Source organism: Esox lucius, chromosome 17 (genome assembly GCF_011004845.1).
Source record: "Esox lucius isolate fEsoLuc1 chromosome 17, fEsoLuc1.pri, whole genome shotgun sequence".
NCBI lineage: Eukaryota > Metazoa > Chordata > Actinopteri > Esociformes > Esocidae > Esox > Esox lucius.
Window position 1 is genome coordinate 44,382,032 of NC_047585.1, and position 15,958 is coordinate 44,397,989.

At 40.6% G+C, this 15,958-nt stretch overlaps 1 protein-coding gene across 7 annotated transcripts in view; it reads left to right on the plus strand.

Moving 5' to 3' along the window:
* mctp2b (multiple C2 domains, transmembrane 2b) overlaps positions 1-15,958 on the plus strand; it is a 58,220-nt gene that overhangs the window by 23,576 nt on the left and 18,686 nt on the right. For 5 of the 7 annotated variants that reach the window (XR_003777260.2, XM_029114106.2, XM_029114110.2 and 2 more), the window contains exons 5-16: positions 6,178-6,320; positions 6,648-6,724; positions 7,907-8,021; positions 8,235-8,264; positions 9,568-9,732; positions 12,022-12,152; positions 12,536-12,722; positions 13,662-13,755; positions 14,527-14,629; positions 14,900-15,002; positions 15,200-15,301; positions 15,621-15,695. Coding sequence is in view for 6 of the 7 variants with exons in the window: in XM_029114106.2 (XP_028969939.2) it covers positions 6,178-6,320; positions 6,648-6,724; positions 7,907-8,021; positions 8,235-8,264; positions 9,568-9,732; positions 12,022-12,152; positions 12,536-12,722; positions 13,662-13,755; positions 14,527-14,629; positions 14,900-15,002; positions 15,200-15,301; positions 15,621-15,695 (1,325 nt within the window). In the remaining variant the exon portion in view is untranslated. Of the gene's footprint in view, positions 1-6,177; positions 6,321-6,411; positions 6,432-6,647; positions 6,725-7,906; positions 8,022-8,234; positions 8,265-9,567; positions 9,733-12,021; positions 12,153-12,535; positions 12,723-13,661; positions 13,756-14,526; positions 14,630-14,899; positions 15,003-15,199; positions 15,302-15,620; positions 15,696-15,958 lie in introns of those variants that run through there. The other 2 variants (XM_029114111.2, XM_029114107.2) reach the window with 2 other exon arrangements.

The window sequence follows — 15,958 nt, forward strand, 5'->3', positions numbered from 1 at the left end:
TCTGTTGGTAAGAGCATAGCTGCCTTATCAGGGTTGTTTTTTTCTTTGTACAGGATCTGCCATGTTGCTCGTTTGGTAAGAGCATAGCTGCCTTATCAGGGTTGTTTTTTTCTTTGTACAGGATCTGCCATGTTGCTCGTTTGGTAAGAGCATAGCTGCCTTATCAGGGTTGTTTTTTTCTTTGTACAGGATCTGCCATGTTGCTCGTTTGGTAAGAGCATAGCGGCCTTATCAGGGTTGTTTTTTTCTTTGTACAGGATCTGCCATGTTGCTCGTTTGGTAAGAGCATAGCGGCCTTATCAGGGTTGTTTTTTTCTTTGTACAGGATCTGCCATGTTGCTCGTTTGGTAAGAGCGTAGCTGTCTTGTAAGGGATGTTTTTTTGATTACCTTGGGTAGGTCGTCTGCTAAATGACTACTACAATGTAAATATGTGTGTGTGTGTGTTAAAATCAGTGTCCCGTGTGGGACATTGATGTTTAAGCTAGAAATATCATACTTCTTTTAAAATGTGCAAAAAGATTTTGATAAGTTATACTTTGCCTTTTGGACCTTAACAAACCTCTACACTTAAATGTGTAGTCGTATGAACTGAATACAGTGTTCAAATACCAGTGTGTACTGGTGCTGTTCCATAGACTGTTTTGTTGGTGTGAAATGGATATGTAATTTTTTGCGTATCCCAGTTTTCCTCTAAGAGCACCACCACCCTGGTGCTGCCAGTGGAACGGCTCGTTGGTCTTCGTTGATGATGATGATGATGATGAAGGTGCTGAAGGCAGCAGCAGAATTAAATCCAGCCAAACATGTTGTTGTGGAAGCAGAAGTAAATGTCTCTGAATCCATTGTACAGTGCTTCATCATACAGCAAGACAATAACCAGAAACATACTGCCAAAGCAACGGGGACATTTCACAGGGCCAAGAAGTAGAACGTTCTTGACTGTATTTTTAAACTCTGTCATACATGCCTTTACTTTTCTGAAAATCTAAGGTAAAAGACCTTAAAACCCTCAAATTCTGAGAATCTAATAATATCGTAATAATCGTTCCGTTTCAAATCCAGTATACTGGAGTGTTGAGAGTCACACGCAGAACAATATCCAAACTGTCTTGATGCACTTTGTCTGGTCTGTGGGAGATTCTGAACACTGGAGTACAGTTTAGGTTTAGTGAGCAGGTTGAAGGGGACTTGTTGTGGTGAGCACGGTTATATTGGAGTCGTATTAGTCTCTGTGAGACAGATGGCTGGTGGGCCCCAACACGGCAAAATGTTCGGGTGCATTTTTGGTGATAACCGCCTGCTTCCAACTGTTTTGAACAGGGTGATGCTAAATCATAGCTGAGCTTGGAGGAAATGTAAGTAAGGTGCTTGCAACTGATTTATTTACCACTGTGTCAAAGGTTATGACCTTTAGGCTGTGATTACTCGCCAGTCAACACTGTTGTTAGCACTTGACACAGAATAAAGTTTCCCATCTGGGTTAACTTGATAAATATTGTATTTTAATAAACATTTGGATTAACTTGGTTGACTTAATGGAAACAGATTAGTAGCTCAACCTCACTAAACCGTCCTCTGGGATCTAATTCTTAAAAATAATATAACTATTACTATCAAGGATGATATTACTAGTAGTACTGTCTATAATATTACTATTACTATCAAGGATAATATTACTACTAGTGCTGTCAAGAATAATAATATAACTATTACTATCAAGGATAATATTACTACTAGTGCTGTCAAGAATAATAATATTACTATTACTATCAAGGATAATATTACTACTAGTGCTGTCAAGAATAATAATATTATTATTACTATCAAGGATAATATTACTACTAGTGCTGTCAAGAATAATAATATAACTATTAGTATCAAGGATAATATTACTACTAGTGCTGTCAAGAATAATAATATTATTATTACTATCAAGGATAATATTACTACTAGTGCTGTCAAGAATAATAATATAACTATTACTATTAAGGACAATATTGCTACCAGTGCTGTCAAGGCTGGCAATGCTCATTGCTAACTGTATGGATACATCTTAAGGATATTTGTGACGCTTTGTCCAACAAAAACTGTTTCTTTTGTTTCTGCTGACAAGAGTTTGCGTTTGTAAGTGTCACCAGTGTCTGTAAGCATTACGGATATTCCTAACAACACTGTGGTAAAAGAAACACTGAGTTGGTCAGCTGTTAAAACAGTCAGCAGCTTCATATACTCCAGTTGAGGAAACCTCAGTAAGGGCACCTTTAAGTGTAATTGCTTCGGAAATGTTAAACTTCTTCAACTAGCGTAAAAAGTATATTCTAAACATCTGGAAAAAATCACACAAATGATGTCTACAGTCTGTGTGTATAAGAATAAATCATGCATTTACCTAATCAAGCTTGAAAATACTTTATAAAAAGTTAGTTTTCACGATTACATGCTGCTGAACAGTAACACTGTCATATTGACCTGCCTATTCATCTGCAAACTTGACGATGGTGTTGGAACTGTGTACAGGAACGCAGTCGTGGGTGAAGAGGGAGTACAGGCGGGGGATCAGCACACAGCCTTGTGGAACCCCAGTGTTCAGGATCAGGGTGGAGGAGGTGAAGTTGTCTAACCTGACAGACTGGGGTCTGTTGGTGAGGATGTCCAGTTGCAGAGAGAATGGCTGATCCCCAGGTCATGGTGTTTGTTGACCAGCCTAGAGGGGATGACTATGTTGAATGCTGAGCTAAATTCTATGAACAGCATTCTCACATTGGTGTTGGTTTTGTCCAGGTGGGTCAGGGCAGAGTGTAATGCTGTGGTGATGCCGTCCTCTGTAGACCTGTTTGACCAGTAGGCAAGTAGGGATCCAGTGTTGGGGGGGCAGGACTTAAGGTGGGCCGGGACTAGACGTGGAAATTGCAGAGAGGAACCGAATATCAAGCGATGTCCACTATAAAATGAACTATCACTCTCCCCTCAGTAATATTTGAATGTTTTTTGGTCCAGCAGCTTACAGAAGCTGGAAAGATTTTACATACTGTACGTTTGTATATTTCATAGCTACTTAGATGGCATTATTATTCCCAACAATATTTGTAGAGAGAGAGGTGATATTTCTTTAATTGAGGCACCTTTTTACATCACTTTTGAGTGTTTCCAGCAATTTTGGAAAAGGTTAAATATATACTTTTGCCTGATGGTGGAACATGCACTTTTACCTAACGGAGGAACATACAGTTTTGCCTGACATTGGAAATTGGTGGCTTCATCATTGAATGTATATGTTTATTTTATACAGATGTATGTGTTTATGTGTGAATATGTGTATTTATGTGAATGGACTCTCAGAAAACATGTATACAGGGTTGTGTGAAGTCTTTAAATCTACAAATTTGAAATACCCACAATCCTCTATAAAACAAGGCCGCTTAGCAAGTTTTTAGGGGAACTCAAAATACTCAACACAATTTACTCTTAATTTCATGCAAATATTATTTTCAAATATTTGTGCAAATCCAGAAACCTGCATTTTTGTGTACAGATCACAAATGTTTTTAGGTAATATTTACGAACCCGTGAATGATTTCTTTTCAGTGCAGAGAGGAAGAGAAGGAAGTACAAAGATGGAAAAAGTGAGAGAGTGCAGGGGAGAGATGTAAAGAGAGGTTTTGAGGGAGAGAGGGGGGAGCGAATAATGGAGACGGGGAGGTAGAGCGGTATGAAGAGAGAGGGTGAGTGCAGAGCGAGGGTGAGTGCAAAGCGAGGGTGAGGCAGAGAGAGGGTTTGTCTAACCTGTGTAATTGATGGAGGAACCACCCTTGTGATGGTTGCACAAGCCTTTTCACAGCCAGGTAGCAGTGCAGGTGTGGAGAGGGGGAGGGAGGTGTGTGTTGAGAGTGGGAGGGGAGGTGTGTGTTGAGAGTGGGAGGGGAGGTGTGTGTTGAGAGTGGGAGGGGAGGTGTGTGTGGAGAGTGGGAGGGGAGGTGTGTGTGGAGAGGGGGAGGGGAGGTGTGTGTGGAGAGGGGGAGGGGAGGTGTGTGTGGAGAGGGGGAGGGAGGGCATGCGCGGAGAGGGGGAGGGAGGTGTGTGCGGAGAGGGGGAGGTGTGTGTGGAGAGGGGGAGGGGAGGTGTGTGTGGAGAGGGGGAGGGAGGGCATGCGCGGAGAGGGGGAGGGAGGGCATGCGCGGAGAGGGGGAGGTGTGTGTGGAGAGGGGGAGGGGGGGTGGGGATGGAGGGCGTGAAAGATCCTGTTCCCTCCTTGTTTATGTAACTAAGCTGTGTTAAAGATTCAAAGGTGGACCGGGAATCCAGCTGGTCCTGGGAGCTGGTTAAGTTACACAGGGGTTTTATGAGAAGGGACGCATTTCAGGAAGCCTGCTCATAGATTCAAGGGCTGCACGGTTTTGATCAAATATTGAATCACAATTTTCAAACATGGGTGTAAACAGTGTAGATAATCTCACTTAAAAATTGCGATCATAGCCTGCATAATGTGCTGTTAATCTGAATAAAAGTTAAAATTCAGTGTTTTCTATTTTGCACTTTGAAGTGCAGCCTGTCTCCAACTACTCGTTTTACTACTCATTTAACGCAGTGGTGTTTGTTTGCTGTGTTTGCTGTGTTTGCTGTGTTTGCTGTGTTTGTGCCGTTGCCATAGCTGCTTAGGCAAAATGTCTCAACATCTGAGGTTTATTTTCTCCCTTATTAATTTGTTTGTAGGCACCGACATTGAAGCCTAATCTTTTAATAACCATGCTGTTGTGAATGTGGGACAACATATGCTGGTGCCACTCGCTAACTTGAAATTGACATCTTCGCTAGCAGTTGCACATTGAAAAACCAAAAACCATCAAGTATTGAAAAACCATCAAGTATTTAAACAAATTTAGTCCGGGTATGTATGCAATATACAAAAATACATATAGCACCCGCAAGAAAAACAACAAAATTGGCATTTGGATATTGCAAATGTCAGTATCGCAATTCTGATTATATTTAGATTAATTGTGCCATAATTCAGACCAACATATCTATATATATATGATAAATATCGCAACACCCTAATTCAGACCATTTTATTAGGAATAGTGTTGAAAATGTAATCAGTCCATAGTATTGTAAACAAGACCATGTAATAATAATAGTCATAATAATCATCAAATATTGATAATTATTAGGATTGTTATTATTATTACATTTAATCATTAGCTATTCAATAGGCTCTATGTGATACAGTCAGAGTATAACATCTTAGTGGCCTTTACTGAGTCCCAGCCCTACCCAGGACCCTCGGGTTGCATTAAAGCAACAAGTAATCTCAGGGGATTGTGGTTCATGACCAGTATACCACAGCCTTGGGCATGACTCAACGCTGAGTGCCTGGAAACAGCACTGAGCTGTGGCATGTTTGCAGTGTAAAACCCCTTACTGGTGTGGTTACCAACCACCCGGTTTTATAATGTATCATATACTGCCACCTGTTGGTAAAATGTCTTCCACCTGAACACCCCAACCGAGTCATTACTGAAACCCTTTATAGCTGTCTGTAGATGAATGTGTTTTACACTTGTAGCTCTTGCTCTGTGGATGCCGAATGTTCACGCCTGAGTGCCATTCAGGAAACTGTGGTCCCCTACTGAGCTAAACCACTTCCTTTGAAATAAATTCTCAGTAGTAATAGTGCAAGCTGAAGCAGGAGTAGGTGGATACGTTTACTGGAACTGGAAATTAACAGCAGTAGTGAAACATTCCCCATTACCATGAGTCCAACAGCAGCAGTGAAACATTTCCTAATACTATGAGTCCAACAGTGAAACATTCCCTAATACTATGAGTCCAACAGTGAAACATTCCCTAATGCTATGAGTCCAACAGTGAAACATTCCCTAATTCTATGAGTCCAACAGTGAAGCATTCCCTAATACTATGAGTCCAACAGCAGGATGAGTCCAAATTTCAACATATCACTGTCCTGGTCACAAAAGCAAAGTTTGTGGGGAATAATAGCCATTTTCTATTACTTTGAGGCATAGACAATTAGGAAATAGCACTTACTACCCAGGAACAAAGACATGTAATCCAATCATACCCAGCTGTCCAATCTGGTGCTGGCCGTAATAACAATGTAAGATTAACCTACCAGTCAATGCAAGACATGTTCAGTTGGCATTTTTTCTATTCTCAGGTACCAGTGATCCCTATGTAAAGTTTAAGCTGGACGGGAAAACAATCTACAAAAGCAAGGTGGTTTATAAGAACCTCAACCCTACCTGGAATGAGTCTTTCTCTGTCCCTATCAGAGACCTGGCCCAGAGACTGTACATTAAGGTAAATCTTATACCCGGCCCAGAGACTGTACATTAAGGTAAATCTTAGATCTGTCCCAAAAACTGTACATTAAGGTAAATCTTAGACCTGGCCCAGAGACTGTACATTAAGGTAAATCTTAGATCTGTCCCAGAGAGTATACATAGAGGTAAATCTTAGACCTGGCCCAGAGACTGTACATTGAGGTAAATCTTAGACCTGGCCCAGAGACTGTACATCCTCACCTCTTTCCACTCAGTGAGTTCTGAGGTATATGGAAGACACACCTCAGACCTGCAAACTCATACAGACCAATAAGCACCCCCTATTTGACCATTGATCTTTCAGGTGTATGACCGGGATCTTACCATGGACGACTTTATGGGATCCAGCTATGTTCTCCTCAGCGACCTGGAACTGGAGAAGTAAGTGTCAAAATGCCATCATCCATCATTTTCAGAAGACATATTGTTTTCTACCTGTTGATACTTGGGTGGCAGTTAGAGAAGTTGCTAAGCTAACCAAAGCCAACTGAAGAGATTTGCTAAGCTAATCAAACATATCTGAACAGTGACTATTATGATAGAAATTCAGAACCCTTTAAGACAGCTAAGGAAGAGATCAAAATACTCTTTAACACATACAGTTTATTAATATTTGCAAATAGAGACAGAAAGACACTAACACATGATCAGTGACAGTCTTTTAGCAACAAATGTCTACGGTGTCAATCAGCCTAGGTGTGTTCCTTTGATTAGTTTAGCTCTGTATTAACACATCTTGAATTTTCCTACTGTCTAAATACATTAACTCATTACTTCACTATCAATACAGTAGGTAGCTAGTGATTTTTCACTCTTCTATACAATGGTATAATTAATCAATACATCAGCTCAGATTCCACAATACTATGTTAAACTAATCCAGTGTAACTGAACAGTGATTATGCTAAACTAATCCAGTTTAACGGAACAGTGACTATGCAAAGCTAATCCAATGTAACTGAACAGTGACTATGCTAAACTAATCCAGTTTAACGGAACAGTGACTATGCAAAGCTAATCCAGTGTAACTGAACAGTGACTATGCTAAACTAATCCAGTTTAACGGAACAGTGACTATGCAAAGCTAATCCAGTGTAACTGAACAGTGACTGTGCAAAGCTGATCAGAATAGATTTGATTCAACTTTATTGTCATTGAACAGCACAAGTACAGTACAACAAAATCTTGTTAGCATCTAACCAGAAGTGCAAAGAGAAGAGGGCAGGAAATCCAGTGTAACAGATCAGTGTAACTGATCCAGTGTAATTGAACAGTGACCATGCAAAGCTAATCCAGTGTAACTGTACAGTGACTATGCAAAGCTAATCCAGTGTAACTGTACAGTGACTATGCACAGCTAATCCAGTGTAACTGAACAGTGACTATGCAAAGCTAATCCAGTGTAACTGAACAGTGACTATGCAAAGCTAATCCAGTGTAACTGAACAGTGATTGTGCAAAGCTAATCCAGTGTAACTGAACAGTGACTATGCAAAGCTAATCCAGTGTAACTGAACAGTGACTGTGCTAAACTACCTAATACAAACACTGTTTTTCTTCCAGGACATGTCAGCTGTCCCTGCGTCTAGACGACCCCAATAGTCTGGAGGATGACATGGGAGTCATCATGCTGGACATGTGCCTCTCTCCAAGAGACGGAGACAAACCGAGGAACTCTGTAAGAAGCTATTGCCAGTCTTTACAGTACCATGTGCAAATGGAAATTCACCAAAGCCACGATGTCTACCAAATGTTCTTCAGTTTGTATATATGTGCATGTTGTCATTCCTCCACTAACTACACATTCATTCCGTTTTTTGTTCTTTTGCGCTTGGAACCTGCATGTACCTGTTTTCTGCATGTACCTGTTTTCTGCTTGTATCTGTTGCAGAGGTGGTCTGTGAGGAAGAGAAGTATCAGGGTAAGATGAATGCATGTAATGCACTAACAGCTTGATTTAGCCAGCTAAAACACTGCTAATTTGCATTTAATTTATTTAGCCTGCTAAACCACTGCTAATTTGCATGTAATTGATTTAGCCAGCTAAAACACTGTTAATTTGCATTTAATTGATTTAGCCAGCTAAAACACTGCTAATTTGCATTTAATTTGTTGGAACAATCCATTTCTACAGGTTTTTTTTACAGGTTATGTGAAAGCCGGAGATAATCTTTTTATCTACACTAGAGGGCAGTATGTCACCAAGAAGCCATGAAGGGTTTTTAGTGTAGGCTACCGCCAGAACCCTAATAATATCTGAAATGATATCAATTATATTTAGGTTGATTTGATTCGGTTAAAGACAAATGTAGCAGGTTGGTTCTGTTTTTTCAGAGGTGGCTGTTGTCGGATTTGCATGCAATTAGAAACAGTTATTCAAACCTTATTTTCTCTCTTGTAGTTCATATTAGACAGAGATAGAAGATGATTGTTCCCAGACAAGTCGAGAATCCAAAATGGCATCCTTTTCTCTTTATAGTACACTACATTAGACCTGAGCCTCAAGCTCCAGTTGCAATTAGTACACTATTCATGGAAAATGATGCCGTTTGGGAAGCAGACAGATCTGTTTAATTGACTGGCTCAAGGTATTTCTCCGCGGCTGTCAGTTTCCTCTCTGTTTAAGCTCACCTAATTATCCAATCACAGATGAGTCTGAGGCTGTGTCACAAATGGCTGCCTGGCCCATAGCTCACAACTAGTGCAGACACCTATGGGTCCACACTTAAAAGTAGGGCACTAGATACAGAATGGAGTGCCATTGAGGACACAGGATTAGTGCATGTAGCGCTGCCAGTCTGAACAGTAGCCTGGATCCACTTAATTCCCCGGTGGGAACGTGGGATCATTTTCCTTGTCTTTTTGGCGCTGTAGAAAAGAGAGATAATTTTCATTCATTAAGCCATCTGTCGGTCTGCTCCTCTGATTGACGGAAGTCAATTAGTGGGATCACTGGGAGCAGTTGTTCTGATTTAAAATACTTAAATTCTGGCTTGAGGTTTATCCCGTCAATGTGAAGGGAGATAATTAACATATTTTACAGGGTTCAGAAATGTGTTTTCCTCACACCAGATGATACTAGGACCACTGCTACGGCCTTGTTGAATTCTCTCTTAGCAGTTTTATTCTTCAAAAAGGTGATGATCATTCTAAGCATTCTAAACAAGGTTCCCCTCTCCTCCCCTCTCCTCCCCTCTCCTCCCCTCTCCTCTCCTCTCCTCCAGTCTCCGGTGACCCAGAGTGGTCGTCTGTCAGAGGCTCTGAGGAAATCTCAGCTGTGGTCTGGGGTGGTGGGAGTGACTCTGGTGGAGGGCCAGGACCTCCCGGAGGACGGAGCTGGGGAGCTGTTCGTACGCTTCAGACTCGGGGACCAGAGATACAAGAGCAGGGTATGGAGAATACACACACATCGAGACATAGACAAACATGAATACACACAGAGGCAGAGACAAACACACACACAGATACACACAGAGGCAGAGACAAACACACACACAGATACACATATCGAGACATAGACAAACACACACACAGATACACACAGAGGCAGAGACAAACACACACACAGATACACATATCGAGACATAGACAAACACACACACAGATACACACAGAGGCAGAGACAAACACACACACAGATACACATATCGAGACATAGACAAACACACACACAGATACACACAGAGGCAGAGACAAACACACACATAGATACACACATCGAGACATAGACAAACACACACACAGATACACACAGAGGCAGAGACAAACACACACACAGATACACACATCGAGACATAGACAAACACACACACAGATACACACAGAGGCAGAGACAAACACACACACAGATACACATATCGAGACATAGACAAACACACACACAGATACACACAGAGGCAGAGACAAACACACACACAGATACACATATCGAGACATAGACAAACACACACACAGATACACACAGAGGCAGAGACAAACACACACATAGATACACACATCGAGACATAGACAAACACACACACAGATACACACAGAGGCAGAGACAAACACACACACAGATACACACATCGAGACATAGACAAACACACACACAGATACACACAGAGGCAGAGACAAACACACACACAGATACACATATCGAGACATAGACAAACACACACACAGATACACACAGAGGCAGAGACAAACACACACACAGATACCCACAGAGGCAGAGACAAACACACACACAGATACCCACAAACGTATTCAGATACACACTACAGTTCAAAAGTTTGGGGTCACTTAGACATTTCATTGTTTTCCATTTAAATATACATGAAATTAGTTTGAATAGGAAATATAGTCATTGACAAGTCTAGAAATAATGTTTTTTAATTGTGTCCTTCAAACTTTGCTTTTGCCAAAGAATCCTCCATTTGCAGCAAGTACAGACTTGCATGCCTTTGGCATTCTAGTTGTCAGTTCATTGAGGTAATCTGAAGCGATTTCACCCGATGCTTCCTGAAGCACCTGCTACAAGTTGGTTTGGCTTTATGGGCACTTCTTACGTATCATACGGTCAAGCTGCTGCCACAACAACTCAATAGGGTTGAGATCCGGTGATTGTGCCACTCCATTACAGACAGAATACCAGCTGACTGCTTTTCCCCCAAATAGTTATTGCATAGTTTGCAGCTGTGCTTTGGGTCATTGTCCTGTTGTAGGAGGACATTGGCTCCAATCAAGCATTGTCCACAGGGTATGGCATGGCGTTGCATATTTGAGTGATTGCCTTCCTTCTTCAAGATCCTTTAACCCTGTACAAATCTCCCACTTGACCATCACCAAAGCACCCCCAGACCATCACATTGCCTCCACCATGTTTGACAGATGGTGTCAAGCAGTCCTCCAGCATGTTTTCATTTGGTCTGGGTCTCATGAATTTTCTTCTTTGTAAACCGAATACCTCAGACTTAGATTTGTTTGTTCATAACACTTTTTTATCTTCCTCTTTCCAGTGTGTGTTCTTTTTGCCCATCTTAATCTTTACTTTTTATCGGTTTATATAGCTTTTTCTTAGCAACTCTGCCTAGAAGGCCAGAATCCCGGGGTCTCCTCTTCATTGTGTACATTGAGACTGGTGTTCTGCAGGTACTATTTAATGAAACTGCCAATTGAGGACCTCTGATTCTGTTTCTTAAGCTAGACACTAATGTATTCATCCTCTTGCTCAGTTTTGCACTGGGGCCTCCCATTCCTCTTTCTATTCGGGTTCGAACCAGTTCACGCTGTTCTGTGAAGAGTGTAGTACACAGCGTTGTACGAGAACTTCAGTTTGTGTTGAGACAAATACAGTGTCTGCACTATATTTCTGATCATTTGGATGTTATTTTAATGGACAAATTTGTTCCTTTTCTTTCGAAAATGAGGACATTTCTAAGTGACCCAAACTTTTGAACGGGTGTGTGTGTGTGTGTGTGTGTGTGTGTGTGTGTGTGTGTGTGTGTGTGTGTGTGTGTGTGTGTGTGTGTGTGTGTGTGTGTGTGTGTGTGTGTGTATACATACATACATATATACTCTGGAAAGAATGAAGAGACCACTGCAACTTTTTCTTTCTTTTCCCAAAATTTTGAAAAGGAAGGTTTTGAGTGAGGAACAAAACCTCTGTGTCAGATGTCTGTCTGTTCTCCCCCCAGAACCAGCCCAGAAAGGCAAACCCCCAGTGGAGAGAAAGGTTTGACTTCAACCAGTTCCCCAATGGTCCTGGGGTTCTGGAGGTGGAGGTGTGGAACAAGGAAGGACGGAAATATGAGGAGTGCTACGGCAGGTGGGTTTTAACATTATTCTATAGGATTACGGCAGGTGGGTTTTAACATTATTCTATAGGATTACGGCAGGTGGGTTTTAACATTATTCTATAGGATTACGGCAGGTGGGTTTTTACATTATTCTATAGGATTACGGCAGGTGGGTTTTTACATTATTATATAGGATTACGGCAGGGGTGTTTTAACATTATTTTATAGCTTTACAGCCATTTAAATAAACATATTTCAGACACATATTAAGCCTAGTCTAGGACTACAACAACAAGCTCAATGGAGTTTTTAATTGAACTAGATTTTTTTGTCCTAGACAAGGCTTAATGTCTGTGTCTGTGAATCTGGCCCATTGTGTCTATTTGAGTTTCTGTCTGTGTATATGTATCAGGTGTGAGGTGGACCTGTCCAGGGTTCCAGCCAATCAGTCCCAGCTGTTCAATAGCCCTCTGGACCAGGGCAAAGGTCAAGTGGTCTTCCTGGTCACAGTGAGCGCATGCAGTGGCGTCTCCATCTCCGACTTGTGTGCCCCGCCCCTTGAGGAGCCTGAGGAGCGAAAGACCACTCTCGAGAGATATGTCAGTCATTTAAAATACTGATGAATAGCACTAAAATACTTTTATACTAATGTGTTCTCTACTGGAGAAAATCATCAGTACTCTAATACTGATTAATAAAACAAATGTATTCTCTACTGTTATTGGAGAAAACATCAGCACAACTTACAGGTAATAATAATAATGTAGTCCTGTTAATGGAGAAGTACACTTGTACTCTAATACTGTTTCATAATAGAAAAATATTATTGGAGAAATACATCAGAAATCATTGCTTTTGGAGGCATACTTTATATGCCAGTAATGTCTGTGTGTTTCATATTCCATCCTGTTTAATGTGTTTTAGAAGTTTAACACTAGCACAGCCAGTGAGTCATTTTCATTCACGCTTAATTTAAAATGTGGATTTTTTTGTAATTTACTTTTCCCAGATACGTTTATTAAACACACATAGAAGTTCTTAGAATGTTTTTATTACAAACAAAATGTGTTATAAGCAGTAGAATTATTGTCATAGAACACTAAAAAGTGACTTTAAAAAAATAAGAATTAAATAATCATTTTGCGGCCTCATGTGCGCATAGTGATATTAGTGATATTAGTGAAATTAGTGAAATTAGTGATATTAGTGATATTAGTGATAGTGATATTCACTTTCAGTGCACTACATAATAGGGTACCATTTGGGACTCTGACTAAACCGCATCTCCATCGTTATATCTTGACATTTTTCTGTCAGGGTCAAGTTTTTTAAAAGTTATGTATCTTCATAGGATTACATGCACAGAAATACGATGACATGAATAGGAGAACCAATTCAGGTCAACGAATTCAACGAGACTCCCAATCTGTATATACTGTTTACTGTTAATGTTACTAGGCATATAATTCTGTTCCGATTGGCAAAAAGTGGGTCCTGGATATTAATCAAACATCTCTTGTCTAATGTTTTGCCTTCAGAGTTTGAAGAGGTCCTTCAAGAACCTCAGAGATGTGGGTTTCCTTCAAGTCAAGGTTATAAAGGCTAATGATCTGTTGGCAGCAGATTTAAATGGTAAGGAGCAGTCGTTTAATGTTCTTTATTTTACTGTTGAACAGTGTAAGTACTGTATTTACAGTTTGCAATAAAATAACAAGCATGTGGTTTTGATGACACGGGCACAAATCAGCACGAATTGTAAATCACGAAGTACACCAATTTTAGGGATGTGATATGACATTCTGTAAGGTGTCACTTGGCTAAATGTGACATCATATTCTATTAGGTGTGACCTTGGCTAAATGTGACGTCATATTCTATTAGGTGTTACCTTGGCTAAATGTGACATCATATTCTATTAGGTGTGACCTTGGCTAAATGTGACGTCATATTCTATTAGGTGTTACCTTGGCTAAATGTGACATCATATTCTCTAAGGTGTCACCTTGGCTAAATGTGACGTCATATTCTATTAGGTGTCACCTTGGCTAAATGTGATATCATATTCTATTAGGTGTCATCTTGGCTAAATGTGACGTCATATTCTCTAATGTGTCACCTTGGCTAAATGTGACATCATATTCTCTAAGGTGTCACCTTGGCTAAATGTGATGTCATATTCTATTAGGTGTCACCTTGGCTAAATGTGACATCATATTCTATTAGGTGTCACCTTGGCTAAATGTGACATCATATTCTATTAGGTGTCACCTTGGCTAAATGTTACGTCATATTCTCTAAGGTGTCACCTTGGCCTAACGTAACATCATAATCTATAATCATAATGTGATGTGATATTCTTTAAAGTCATCCTGGCTAAATGTGATGTGATCTGTGTCTCGGCAGGAAAGAGTGATCCTTTCTGTGTGTTGGAGTTGGGGAATGACAGGCTACAGACTCACACTCTCTATAAGACCCTGAACCCCGACTGGAACAAAGTCTTCACCTTGTTAGTGAAACACCAGCGATTCCCTTTAAACTCACGATTCACAACCTTGAAACCTTGTAATTTGAACATGTGGTTCAACATCTGTTTATGTCTGAACATTTGTTTGAAAGTTTGACCAAAAACCTAATATTTTAAACAGGTGGCTTAATGTCTTAACAAAAACCTTTCAGTTTAATGTTGTAGTACATTGTTTTATCATACCAATCCATCAGTGTTGTGTAGCAGTATAGACCAGGATTACAATGAGTTCATGCTATGAGTGTTCTCCAGCCCAGTCAAAGACATCCATGATGTTCTGGAGCTCACCATCTTTGATGAGGACGGGGACAAAGCTCCTGACTTCCTGGGCAAGGTGGCCATTCCTCTACTATCGGTAAATAGTCTACATGTCCCTAGTCAATCAACATGCACACCAGGTCAGTGTGGTTAGTGGTGGGGGTCTATTGACCAGAAGTTCATACCTTTATTAAATTGCAGATAGCTAAGCAGTACCATGTAGACAGGACACACCTGTAGAAAGAGAATGGGTTTTGGATCAAATAATAAAGGAAAATTAACCATTGCCTCCAGATTCATAATGGCCAACAGATCTGCTGTCCACTGAAGAAGGAGGACCTGGGCGGTCTTTCTAAAGGGAGCATCTCCCTGGAGATGGAGCTCATATTTAACCCAGTGAGTACAGACAAACGCCTGGGCTCCCCTGGTCTTTTGATCAGGGCCCAGGGGAAATGGGGATCACATCTGTGAGGTGCCCACGAGGACACATAGCAATACACTAGAGGCATCCTGGAATGAGACACTGTGTGTGTGTGTGTGTGTGTGTGTGTGTGTGTGTGCGTGTTTGTGTGTAGATAGTTGGACTAAGCATGATCTAATCACAGGGCTGCTGTTTGGCTCAACTGCATTATAATCATGCACTTGTGTCTAAAAAGGGGAACAACCTTGTTGTCCTTTACTAAATTTCACACTAAATGTCCCCCTTTTTTTCCAGGTCAGAGCTGGTGTCAAAACATTTAAACCAAAGGAGAAGAAATTCATTGAAGACAACCCAAAGTTTTCTAAAAAGGTTTGCTAAATGAATTCCAATGCATGTGATGTTACATTAGCAGCCAATACAGTCATCGTATGTAATATTTAGTCAACAGCCAATACAGTCATCGTATGTAATATTTAGTCCGCAGCCAATGCAGTCATCGTATGTTATATTTAGTCAACAGCCAATACAGTCACCGTATGTAATATTTAGTAAACAGCCAATACAGTCACTGTATGTAATATTTAGTCAACAGCCAATACAGTCATCGTATGTTATATTTAGTAAACAGCCAA